The sequence below is a fragment of the Perca fluviatilis genome, chromosome 23, assembly GCF_010015445.1.
Source record: "Perca fluviatilis chromosome 23, GENO_Pfluv_1.0, whole genome shotgun sequence".
Classification (NCBI taxonomy): Eukaryota; Metazoa; Chordata; class Actinopteri; order Perciformes; family Percidae; genus Perca; species Perca fluviatilis.
In genome coordinates, this window is record NC_053134.1 from 7,592,867 (window position 1) to 7,606,326 (window position 13,460).

The following is a 13,460-nucleotide window of genomic DNA, read 5'->3' on the forward strand; positions in this document are numbered from 1 at the left end:
CGCTCCCATTGTTGTCTACTAAAAGCTGATTGGTCAGGAGGTACTAAACGTCATCGGCAGTTTAAAAATTCAAAACTGCTTTTTGTCGTGGACGTGTATTCTCGGAGACTGCTACAATATTAGAGGTTTGCACCATTAAATTAACATTGTCCGTGATTTAGTGCAGCCATCAACATTTGATACTCTTAATTATATCTGTGCATCGTGTGGGAGCTGACATAAAGACACATCGTGATACGTGTTTTGAAATAAATAGTAAGTTAAGTTACTAAAACTAAAGTACCATTGTGCCACTGAGGCCAACGAATCAAGGATTTCCTTTCGATGAAAAAGGAAAGACATTTTAAACAACCTGTTAAGAGATTACTTTTGTCTTTACTTCAAAGTCCAATGGCTTTATTTTGCTCCTTAAAAGTCGATTTCTAGTCGGCTTTCTGCATACAACCTGGTTTATTAAACCTCATGTTTTAAGAGAAACTAGAGTAAAGTGATTTCACATATTTGTTAAGGAGTAATTTCCTTTACTGCTGCTTTATAGGAGAACATGGAAGCTGTAGGAGACCGTCTGAAGGTGATGGTTAAAGTCTTCAGGAGAGAGTGCCACAGGGTTTTACACTCTGAGAGGACCACCATTCATGGAGCTGATGGCATGCTGATGTTGCTGCAGCTGGCCATGGCAGATGTTAATAAGCAGGTAACAGTTCATTTCTATCATTTAATAATTCTCTTCAGTTGGATTCAGTTCAAAATACTTTTTGTCCCTCAAGGTGCAAAAAGTGCAAGTGCATTTATCTAAAAGCTACGCAACATAAACTGACCACTTACACTGTGGCTACTGATAATCGTATACACCTTTTGGGGGACTTATTTAAGCTGTATGAGGGATCTCTGCTTTGCTGCTAATTTTAGGCACCTTGCAAAGAGATGAAAACTAACACTTTTTTAAAAGAAGAGGAATAGAACATTGTTAGTATACTGTTTTCTTGCTGTAAGTTATCCGGCAGGCCCCAAAACAAAGCTGTACGAGCCCAGTTCACATCATCATCATCATCATCATCATGGCATAATTCAATTGAACCATCAGGCTGACTGTCATCACGTCTATAACTGATGACATTACCGCAGTGTTCCGGCTCAGACCACTCATGGCCCATTTTTGGAAAGCGGGAAAAGGTCCTTCTGCTTTTGAACTGATTGGTTCCAGGCCGTCAGTAATTATGGCTGCTGCTTTCACTGTTTTCTCTCTTCCTGTGACAGCACAGCGGAGAGTTCAAAGTGGCTCTGAGTGATGTCCTGATGGCCTGGAAACACTTACTGTTTGACAAACTTCACCTGCCACCCCCCAACATTGCACGCTTGGAGAACTATGATCTCATCCTGGAGACATACGAATCCTTCCTGAAACGCTCCAACACTGTGGACCTGGTTGATATCCTCTCCATGTACAAACAGCTGAGCTTAGTGGACTCAGACCCACAGGAGCCTGTGAGTCCGGTGAGCACGAGCTGGTTGAAATCAGACTGATGATGTTGATTGTGGATGATCAGATTGGCTTCTGAGTTAGAGATAAGGTCAATCAATGTATCTCTCTAATTACGTTTTTATTCTTTTGCCAAGATCCAGCTGTTTGAGTTTTTATCAGGTAACACGGATGTCTCAGAGTTACCAGACTCTTCAGTCCCATCAACACCGTCTAGTAAAAGCAGACCCTGCAACTCTCAGGTACGCCCAATCCTGCTTTCATACAATAAAATGTGCTATTTATTTCATAAACCACCATGAGAAACCCCTCTTTCCCCTTTGCCCTCTACCCTCATATAAAGTTGTTTTTTTTTTTTTTTTCTCAGGAAAGTGAAATGCCTTTTCTCCCTCTGGCAATAATCCATGCATTTACTTTCCCAGTCTTCAGAGTACTTTAATTTCTGTCTGGAATCCATCCTGCTCTTATTGACAGGAACTCTATTTCATATCACTTAGATTTAAGAGCGCAATGCGAATTCAATTACAAGGCAGATGTTTAAAGTAACACAATGTGGGACTGGACAAGAGCTTCTGAAACAGAGTCTCTCTTTCCGCCACTCTTCTCTGTCACTTGTGAATTTATGAGTTTTAAGTGGAGGCTTGCTGCTGCACTTTGGAGTTTAATATGTGCTGTCAGCTGCTGTTTTTAGTGGTTTTACTCCGGCAGTAAAGCTACTGTCCGTTTTTGGTAGTTTATAAGCACAACCTGGACTGGCCTCAAGCCAAATGTTTTACTAACAGAATAGTTCAACATTTTGGGAAATACCTTTTATCTCCCTTCTGGTTGTGAATTAGATAAGACAACCGATACCACACTGGAAGACTGGAAACTGACTCAAACCATTAGCCTGGCTCTGTCAAAAGGTAACTAAAGATGCCTTCAAACACCTCCTAAAGCTCACTAACGCACAACCTATATCTCGTTTGTTTAATCAGCACAATAACCGAAGTGTAAAAATGACAATTTGCTATTTCTGGGCTGGGATCCATAACTTACTGCAGTCTCTGCTTGTTGCCTGGCAACTGGTCGTAGCCATGAAATACATTTTGTAAATGAGGAGCCAGGCTAGCTGTTTAACCTTGTGTTGTCCTTCCGGTCCCCGGAACCCGTTCAGTTTATTTGATGTTTTTGCATTGGCCTGGCATTGAGCTTCGGGTCCCCCGGTGACCCTCGCATACTATGTGATGTTATTTCACGTGAACTGGCATGGGGGGGGGGGTCCCAAAGACCTGTGGCATGATCGAACACGTTTGGACAGGCTAATACAAAATGTAAATAAACTAACCAAGTCCCCATGACACGAAGGACAATACAAGGGTTAAGCCTGTTTCCAGGTCTTTTTGTTAAACTAAGCAAACCCGCTGCAGCTTCCTGTTTAGCAGACAGATTTAAGAATGGTTAGTCAATTTTCTCATCTAACTCCTTAACTGATTTTTTTTTAAGATGTTTTCTAACCAAAATGATAATGATACTTGTTTATTTGATCTATTATCAATAGGTAAAAATGGCAGTGAGAAGGGTTTTCTGCTCCTATCTGAATTTGCTTGTGAATGCCAAGAACGACATGGCGCTGGCGCTAACCATTGACGTCCCTAGTCGCACTCTTGGACGTCAGGCATTTACCGACATAAAGCATGCTGCACATAACAACAACACTTCTCTCTTCTTGGTAAGAAACATCCACACCCGGCATGTGTTTAGGATTGTACTGAAGTATTTGGTTTCATTTAGTGTTGTTGGATTTCTGGGTGATTCTATAGGGATCATGGGATAGGATTCAGCCTATTCCTTTTTCGGTTAGCTATGGTGGCAAATTGTGGGAAATGATTGTTTCTTTCATGTATGTTAACCAAAATAAAATTATTCATCATCATCATCATCATGCTTAGACTTTAGCAATTATGTATTCACACTGTAGTGATTATGGCCTATACTTACTGCTGGTTTCTAAAGTCATTTATTTTCCGTGTCCTTACAGCGTTCACTTACAATAAATAATAAGTCCTATAAAGTCCCATAAACGACATAATCCGAGCACAGTTAAAAACTGTTTGCTCCTCTTCTTCAATTAACAACGCCTGTTTGCATCAATACAGGAACAGAAATTACCCAAGGCCAGCCTCAGCCTTGACAACACAAGGCAATATCATGCCCCCTGTGGCTTGGAGGAAAACAACCCATATGGCTCCTACACACACTTTACAAAAAAACTCTGAGTAATCCTCTCACACCATTTGGGTCTCTTTCATGCTTTTGCAGGCTGTGACATCTTTTGTGAGGGCCATCCAGCTCGGAGGGAAGGGCTACGCTCCAGCTGAGTCTGACCCGCTGAGGAAACATGTCAAAGGCCTGTCTGACTTTGTTCAGTTTCTAGACAACCTGGAAGAAATACTGGGAGAGATTCCTGACCCAAGGTACACAATGCAGCTTAATCCAGGCTCCCACTCGCTCCCTGTCTTATGCTGTTGCTTTTGAGGTAATGCCTCCCTTCTTGTGACAGAATCGGCTGTAAATGTTGGAAGGCAGGGATGTGCTCCATTCAGGACTGAATTTTAAATCCCAGCTTAGCTTTCTGAATTGAAGTTGTAAAAGTGTTAGAAGTAGAGCTTAGCAATATGGAAAGAAATCAAATATCCCGATATTTTTGACCAAATACATTGATGCAGCGATATTGTAGGGTTGGCTGTTGGTGCTTTCACAATATATTTACACAATGAGAGTTTTGATAATTAATCACCAATAATGTGGACACAATGAGTAAGTGTATAAAGGCAAATAATAGAACAGCTATAACAGTCTGGAAAGTTCAGAAAATGACATCACTTTACTGTAATGTAGCCTTTAAAACCAGGAAAATACAGGACTTGTATCATATCATGATATTACAATATCCAAAATGTAAGACTATATCTAGCCTCATATCGATATTATTGCCCAGCCCTAAGTAGAAATGAATGACTAAAAACTCAAAGGAAAACAAATTACTAATAATAATTAATAGCCTGATAGCCTGGCACTATTCAAAGTTTTTTAAATTTGCCTCGCAAATGAATTTGACTAATTATTACAATTGACCTTGTTTGTTTAATCTGTACAAAAAAAGAAGTGCTGGCTAAGCTAATCACCTACTGGTTCTTCATATATGTGTGAACAAATGAAGGTATGGTCTGTCTGTCTGTCTGTTGTGACAGGATGTCCCAACATGCATTAATGTGACCCTAACTGGCACAAAGGACTTTTAAAAGCATGGAATGCCACTGGACAGTCTATATGTCTATTTGTTTGTGGCCCTGGTCCTGTAGTACTTTGAAAGACTGCATCATAATTGTCTCTGAAATCCAGACCTAATCAGACAGCAATTTTGGATCACCACAAGGCATGGAAAATTCTAGGAACTCATCAGGTTTGTTCTGGTGAACCGTTGCTCATGCTTAAGCAGGAGACCATCAAGCCGCTAAGAGTCACTGCAGTCTTCTTGTCTGTGGTCCAGTCAGAGACACTTTTCAAACATTTCAAAAAGGCATCTACAAGCAACTTTCCATTTCAAATAATGCATTGTTACAAAATGCTGTACTTAGTTCAATGTAGTCTAATACACACACACAATTCCAGAGAAATCATGCTGAGCTGATTTAAGGAATAGAGAGATTCCAAGAAAAGTTGAGCATGCTGGTATCTACCAGCTGAGGGCGAATGCACTAAAACTATGGCTGTTAACTATTTATGACTCAGTGGGATTTTTTTCTAATTTCTTCACATCTTCCTACAATTCAAGTTCAGTTTAAGTTTCCTCTCTCTGGTGTAGCTGATTCAATTCTTATTAATTGAATACAATTCTGCTCTGTGTGGGGGGGGCCCTGCTGCTACTTCTGGTAGGAATATATTTATATGATTTAATATACTTTTTAGTGATCCCCAGTGGGGAAATTACAATTTATATGTTAGAACATATACACACAGGCCTGAAATACACACACCCGCACGCTCAGGTCCTATACATGCACAAATGGAGAGAGGTCAGACAGCCGGGTGTATCGGCATGTGCACCTGTGATCATAAAATCCACCTGTCCCACTGCAGCTCGTTATTATTTCCTTCAAATCCCTGTAATGACTCCCATCTAAGCTTCTCATGATAACATTTGGATTGCTAAAGCATGTTCATCTTTGCCACATCAAAGCCCGTCTTTGTTAAATAACTTGCCTGTTTGGAGCTCTTTCTTTGATGAATTATCATCAAACCTTAACTCTACAGATCATTCTCCATACCATTACAGATTATTTGGATGTCAAAGCATTTGGCACCACAACAAAAGCAGTTATCAGAAATGATTTAGCCGTTCAATCATGTGAAGGTCGAGCATTTGAGGTGAAGCTGTTGAAGGCACAACGTAGCCATATCAACACACTGTGATGTTTGTGTAGCGGTGGATACGGCTCTCGCTGCTCTTCTGAGGGTTTTCAGTTCATGCAGGCTGATGAGAGCGCTCCACGTCTGATGAGACACCGATGAACTCGGCCAACATGTGTCTTTCAACAGGCAGTGCCTTTACGCTCTCAGTGGAGTACTGTATTTCCTCATACAAACACCTTCGAGAGTTCAGGGCCCCTTGTTCACTGAACATCTGTTTTCCCAAATGATTCTGTTACTGAGCCCTGCTCGCTCACATCATAGCCGGGTCAGGGTCGGACCACCGCCTCTCCACCTTACTGCGATGCTTTAATGCACTTGACTGTTAGAAACTTACAGAAGTGATATGTTGCTAGGATTTTTTGACATGCAGCACAGAGCATGTGCGAGCACATTTTCTGCTTCATAACTGTTAACATTGGCAAAGCTGCGTTACAGTGAAATAAAGCTCAACTGGATGTTAACACCGAAACAATTACTCTGAGCCCTTAAAGTCAGTGTCCAATTAATTGAAAGTGAAGCTGCAGTATATCTTTTGAAGACATTCAGAGTAAGGCCTGGCTTTTCTGGGTTTTCAGTTCTAGGAGAGAGTTATTCATGTTGGCAAATATTGGCTGAACTCTTGAACACTATTAATTCCATCCAGATGAAACCCTGTATGTGTGTTCGCAGAAGAAAGAGTCTACTGCTGTCCAAAACCTTTTCCTCTACCTACGGCAGAATACCGCTCTCCCAGCAGATGTCATTGTGACTGTCATTGTGTTTTAATTCTCAGTGTGTGTGGAGCCAGGCTGGTGACTGCCATCAGGGCAGTGCTGGTGAAGGGACGCAGCAGTGGAGATGCAGTGTTCACTGCAGCTGAGGAGACGACAAAGGAGCTGAAGGAGAGGATCTGCCAGCTACACCAGATCCAGAAAGGGATTGCTAATGGAAGCGGGACGGGGATAAGCCCTGCCAGGGTAATGTATAACTCTGCTCTCCAGCCAGGCAGCTACAGTTTGGGCTTTTGAGTCTCTCCTGGAGTCCATACATTTATACAAAAACCACTTCATCAGTTGTTGGAGCTGACAGTGCAGTGATTGTAGTTGTGTTGCTCTTCTTTTCCAGCCAAAGGCTTATGCGGTCAATCACTGCACTGCATACGGAGGTCGGGACACTGTGAAGGTGCTGATGGCTCTGCTGGATGAAGAAGCGCTGACTCCTCCGTGTCAGAACAAGGCAGACCTGCTGTCTGAGGACCAGCCCACCCTCAGTGGGGCAGAGGGGACCTGCGTCCTCAATTTGTTCAGGTTGGCACAAACAGTCATGACACTTAGTGCGTTTACATGCACAGCAGTAACCGGGGTAGTTGGTGAATAACCGGGTTATGCCAGTTCTCCCCGTATACTGTACACGAGCGGGGAAGAATGGGGAGAATGACAGGAGTAACTCTACATCCGGTACAGTAGGTGGCGCTCTGCCAACACACAACGCTTTTTCTTCTGGTTGAACTATGTCAAAATTACACAGACGATCACTAAACCAGTAAAATTTAACAACTTAATGTTTTGTTTACACACTCATGTCACAGCGTATGACAGAACAGCGTTCCCGCCAGGTGACTGACAACTTGTTTGGCTCATTATAACGTTATCTGTAACCAGTGTCAGTAGGAAAGCCCCTCAAACAGCAATTAGACCAGCATGAGGCTGTACAACTCTCCACTGAAACCATATGGAGAAAAAAATCTCCCACACTACACTGGAACATTTCTCTGGTCAAACATCTGAAATAAATATAGTAATGTAAAAAATATATATAGCCACTGCCTGTGGTTGGGGGGGGAACCTACATTATGTCAGAAGTGCATGACATTGAATGGTTGATATCTAATTTGTTGCAAAAGCCTAACATCAGCTCAGTCTGATACAGAAACATCTTTTTACACGTTACAACTATGTAAAGCTGCAACAAAGAGGCCAGTAGTGGGTAGACTTTGTGGTTAGTGTGACCATGTAACCTTGCGTTTCAATTTCATAAACCTCATGTCTTTGCCTCTCATTGTGGCTCGCCCCTCAGATCCCCTGAAGTGTCTACTGGATGTTCTCCAGAACCTCTAAAGAACCGAGTCCAGAGCCGACTAGACCTGCTCAAACCCAAGGTAACATGGGCCCCTTCGTCCAAGAGCCCCAAATCCAAACCATCAGTTACTTCAAATTGAATCAGATGTACAAACATTGAAAATAATGTCTTTACATCCTGTAATTTCTCCCTGGTATTATATTATTTATTTACTTAGCTGAAGCTCTCATCTTAACTGACTTCCACCGTTCCCATTTTCACAGCTGTGTTTTAGCTCTTAGAGTTGGTTTGAGGGTGCCGTTTAAATCCATGGCATAAAACCACTTATTCGTGGGGGATTCAACCTATTAACCAGTCCTGATGATAAGTTATCCTATTGTCAGGGCTCAGCTCCATTTGCTTACAGTGCACAATATAACAGACTCTATATCTGATATCTCTTTCTTTCTTCCTTCCTTCCTGGCTTTGAGCTCAGCTGTTCTGGGATCTGTGTGAGAGAATCAGTCTCATTGTGTTTATGCAGCCTTTGTTGCCAATACGTTTTGAGTATACTGACTTAACTGTTTGTGTGCTTTTGTTGTTGCAATTTAATCTACGACAAGCAAAGAGGATGGTTTCATCTGAATCTTGATTTGGCACTTGCAGTTATCATAACAGGCACTCAGCGGTGGAAACTAACTTAGTACGTTTACTTAAGTACCTTTTTAAGAAACTTGAGAATTTTCATTTTACTACATTTTCTACTGTACACTTCTTCTTAGACAGATGTTTATTGTCCCATGAGGGAGATTTGTTTTCAGTCTGTTTCATGCATATGGCAATATACATGGACAAAAACATGAACATCTACTCCACCATATGGGTCGGCCGACATCTACAGTATAGTATATCATAAGGTAAACAATCAGATAGGGATCCCTTAGATTTTTATTTTTATTTTTATTTTTTTTTAATTGTGACCAGCATCCTAAGCCGGACGATAAGAAATTGCAGTACAAAAATGAATGAACTAGGTTTGAGGTAATAACATAGTTTGTCCACCAGAGAGCACGAACAAGTCAGTATTTATCTTGGTGCCAATTGTTTTAAAGGGGAACCGATTTTACACATTAAGGTCTGTTTGCAGGTCTTGGTAACTACTTCTGCATATGTGACAAATGTCGTATAAAGACTTGGTGATGCAAAATCTGATAAATGTCCTCAAGTGATGTCACTTGAGTCGGCGTGGGTTGGCGCTGAGGACTACAAGTTTGAAAAATGAAAGAAATCTGGAGGTGTGTCGTCGGAAAGAAGTGAGCTTACTAGACCTTTGTAGCCCGCTCCTCACCTCTGCTGCAGGCTAGAAGCTCAAGGCTACATCAGCCGCTACTAGCATCACACACCCGAATCTCCGAACAATCCATCAACGTTTGAATTGCATTGTGGGTAATGTAGGCGCCAGGTTTTGATGCGAAAGAACGCATGGAAAAAAAAAAGACAATTTTTCTGGTTCTGTTGCATTGACTTTGATAATTGTTTAAAAAAAATTCCATTGTCCCACAATGCTCAGTGAAGTACTCATATGAAGGATTCATATCAAGATTTTGTATGTTCCAAAAAAACTATTTGATTTATATCATTGGGGTTTGTTTTTTTTACTTCCAAATATCAATATCAGTATCAACTTAAAAAATCCACTATTGATCGGGCTATTCCAGCTACATTGTGCTGCTTCAATAATAAATATTAAATAATTAAATAATACAATATAATATTTATAATATCACTCTGAAAGGGGTCGTTCCGTACCCTAATGCTTACTTTACTCTTTTTACCTTCATACATTTTGCTGATGATACTTTTACCTGAGTAAATTTTGAATGCAGGACTTTAACTTGTAACAGAGTATTTTTAGAGTGAGGTATTGCAACTTTTACGAGTACTTCTTCCACCATTGTATACACTCCACAACTGCTGAGTCACCTACAAAACACTGACAAGACCAGCTTTAGATTTTAAGGTAGGACTGGTCTTTTAACCTGAAGCAGCTCCACTGTGTAAACTCCTTTTTGAACATGTATGCTAAGCACATTTTGTGAAATGGCTCCTTTATTTGATTGCGCTAGCAGATGTCATTTTAGCTTCCCACAATCTGGCTGCCTTCCTGTTTGAGTGCGCTGTAATGGTCCCTGGGCAGCTCGCCGCTTCCTGAACTCGGTGAACGGAAGCTTTCTGCATCAATTTCACTTTGAAGATGCCATATCAGTCGCGTAATTTGACTAGCAAGGGGAACTTGAAAGGTTATTGTTTCCTGTTGTCTGCTGAATGACTTTATCCCAGACTTCTCCAGTGGTTTCATCATGCACTGACGTCAACTGGCACACACAGAGATGGACAGATTTAGTTTCTGCTTTTGGGATGTTTCCAAATCTTTTGTCTCGGTGCCACAAATGATCCAAACACAGAAATAACTTTTAAACAATTTACTGTTGCTCTTCTTTGACGTCAGTAATGATGTTTGAGAAAAGATGCTTTTGATTATATGATTCAGTATCTACATTTTATTTCAGAGTGATTGTATCAGTCTCTGACGGTGATACTATTAATGGTGCACCTGTTCTCACTTCTATCACCTTCGTGTGAACCCACAAAGCTGCAGAAATTGCTTGCACCTGCTTGTGGACGTACGTTTAGGAATGTCTTGGTCAGGTGTCTCCAGCGTCGGTTCAGGCGGTGTGCAGGGGTAATTTCAGGACAGCTATCTTCGGAGGAATAAGGGCCGTCTGACCACACGGTGCCATGTTGGGCTCCCACCTGTTGTAATTGGATTAGACGTTTTCCGTCAGTCATAGTTTGGCCGTGTTCACTCTTCCATTCCCTCCCATTGTTTCAGAGCCGTTTCAGTTATGTTTTATTAGCATGCAACCATGGCAGCATACATTTTTAGCTCCATTATTGAAGTGTGCCTTGTTCTGAGTGTTGCTGTTGTTTTAGGTGCACTTTTAAGAAGTTCTTTTGAAAAGCACAAAGGCTTTGATCCCTTTGTGCTTTTACGGACCCACCCAGCTTTGCTCGCTGTATTTTTCTCTCCGATTTTACCTCCCTACTGTGGCCCACTGGCCTGAAGGGTGAAATCCTTGGATTGTGATAATCCCAAACAGGCATAGATCAAACAGTGGTTGAAAAGCTGTGGATCTATGTGCCCCAGGGCCAAGATTGTAGTCTTTCGGTATCATTCACTTACTAACCCTCATACAACTAACTCGGCCTTCTGAAAAGGCTTTCTAATGAGGTGCTCCTCTACTGTATGTAGTTGTGATAAGATTAAAGAAACAGTTTCTCCTGTTTAAAGTGTAAAGTTGGGCTGATGTATGATTCCTCTACCTTTTATCATCACCTTGTCTGTTGGTCTGTGTAAAAAGTTACATACTGTAGTCAAAAAATACAGCAACGTATATAGGTTAGCTAATTACAGCAGAAGAGATTCATTTGATCTCGTTTTTGCGTCTCTTCCTAAAAGATGAATCCTAATGACTTTGGTGATTCCCTGAATGAAATTCCCTGATTTTGTTTTGGCTCCACACACCCCGAAGTAACAACCCAAAATTAAGGAAACCTAGGCCACCTGCCCGAGTCATTGATACGATTTTTTTTTTAATGTTTATTCCAGCCCAGAGACAAAGTCATTCGATCCCAGTTTTCGTGCACATACAAGGATGAAGAACTGCCACTCAACCGTGTGCTGGACTTCCCCAGCACCAGCCAGGTCCCTACCTGTGTGCACCCAGCACCCAAACGCCAAACCATCCCAGCTGTGGATGGGGAGTGCAGCTCTGATGTGGAGGAGACAATCGAAGGTATAGATTCAACTTCATTAAATCCTACAGGAACATTGTTTTTGTGCTCCCCTGCATGCAGAGAAAAGCTCAAAATGTCAACACAGGCGGTGCAGCGTTCTCTTTCTGCCGGGATAGATTTCAGTTTCCTCTGACGCCACACAGCTGGACTCAGGCCCAGACACACCTTCTCAGCTCCAGCCTTGAACCCATCCCAGCCCTAGCCCTGGGACTGGTACTTACAATCAGCCATTAAATGAATCTATAAAACTTGCTCACACACACACACACACACACACACACACACACACACACACACACACACACACACACACACACACACACACACACACACACACACACACACACACACACACACACACACACACACACACACACACACACACACCTGTAGTAAAAACCCCAAAGCACACACACACATACGTTTTGCCCATTTCCCTTTCTGTCTTTTGTTCCGTGGGAATTCAGGCTCGGCTCCATCAGGTTACATGACAAATGTTCAATTTCAGCTTCATAGAATAAACACACAGCCCGCTTCCCCGAGCAGCTAACGTCAGCAATTTCGTCACAACATTTTCCCTTTTTTTTCCCTACCAGGTTGTCACACTTGCTTTTGCTTTGTTTCAATCTTTCCAGCCAAGTCTACATCTGAATGCCCGAATAAGGAGCAGAGCGGTGTGCAGCGGGGGCCAGCTCTTGAGCCAAGAAGTGGAAATGTGCAAAACAGAGGTGCAGGCCCGGGCAATAGGAAGAAAACTGGCACTCAGATGCAGAGGAAGGGCAACAAGAGGAAGCAGGTGGATTCTGACCAACATGGAGGATCAGAGAACGAGCCTCCACAGAAGAAACAGCTCACTAGTGTCTTGGTCCAAATGCAGAGCAAGAATGTCAGTAAGGCCTCGAGTAAGAAGAAGCTGATAGCTGGGCAGGGAAAGCTAACCAGCTTCTTCAGACTCTAATACGGGTTTGTACTGGTTTCATGTCAGTCTATGGACTTTCTGTCAAATGGCGTTCATACAAAGCAGCTGAATGTTGTTCATTTGTTTTCTTCCACTGACAAATCTTGTGCACTATGTTCCAGTTAAGGCTGCAACTAATGATTTTTAGTCCCAGTTAATCTGTTCACTGTTTATGATTTTTTTTTGGGGAATATGCTCATTTGCTTACCTGCTCTCATTTGCATACTTGCTGAGAGTTGGATGACTGTACGCTAAAAATGAAGCTATAGCGAGCTCCTTATTTAAGCAGAACTAAACAGCTAGCCCAGCTCTGCTAAGCAAGATATAACTAGGTCATTATTTTCTGTACCAGAAATATTAAATCAAATTAAATAAATGTAATTTCAATAAATTAATTAGTAAAAATTAGAGGTGCTAGGTAGCGGATTTTTAAAACTTTGGACAGAGCCAGGCAAACTGTTTCCCCCCCAATTCCAAACTAAGGCTAGCTAAACTAGTAAAATAGTAGCATTTAACATACATGTAGCTTCATTTGTAGCACACACACGAGAATCTTCTCATTTCACTCTCAAGAGTTAAATAGGTTTATATTACAACCCAAAAATGTTAAAACTTCATTTAATTTCTTATTTTATAAAATGTCAAGATAGGTGAAATCTTTACTATTGAGAA

General features: G+C 41.6%; 2 protein-coding genes across 3 annotated transcripts in view; one reads left to right on the forward strand and one right to left on the reverse strand.

Annotated features, from left to right (window-relative positions):
- nup37 (nucleoporin 37) overlaps positions 1 to 13,460 on the reverse strand; it is a 32,514-nt gene that overhangs the window by 14,132 nt on the left and 4,922 nt on the right. The gene's annotated exons all lie outside the window — the stretch shown is intronic.
- On the forward strand, positions 13 to 12,972 carry LOC120553589 (PARP1 binding protein). Of its 2 annotated transcripts, none has more exons than XM_039792172.1 (11): positions 13 to 125; positions 539 to 694; positions 1,258 to 1,494; positions 1,618 to 1,722; positions 3,021 to 3,191; positions 3,782 to 3,936; positions 6,708 to 6,891; positions 7,040 to 7,221; positions 7,991 to 8,072; positions 11,643 to 11,829; positions 12,466 to 12,972. In XM_039792172.1, the coding sequence occupies exons 2-11, from the start codon at positions 545 to 547 to the stop codon at positions 12,786 to 12,788; spliced, it is 1,776 nt and encodes a 591-aa protein (XP_039648106.1). In that variant the 5' UTR covers positions 13 to 125; positions 539 to 544; the 3' UTR covers positions 12,789 to 12,972. The 2 variants fall into 2 exon arrangements, with proteins under 2 accessions (XP_039648106.1, XP_039648108.1); XM_039792174.1 differs by lacking the exon at positions 13 to 125 and adding an exon at positions 132 to 255.

What these genes read in the sequence shown, in the direction of transcription:
- LOC120553589 (XM_039792172.1), top strand. Translation starts at nt 545, where the DNA reads ATGGAAGCTGTAGGAGACCGTCTGAAGGTGATGGTTAAAGTCTTCAGG. An exon ending in TGGCAGATGTTAATAAGCAG is followed by an intron (nt 695 to 1,257) that starts GTAACAGTTCAT and finishes TTCCTGTGACAG; the next exon opens with CACAGCGGAGAGTTCAAAGT. An exon ending in TGCGTCCTCAATTTGTTCAG is followed by an intron (nt 7,222 to 7,990) that starts GTTGGCACAAAC and finishes CTCGCCCCTCAG; the next exon opens with ATCCCCTGAAGTGTCTACTG.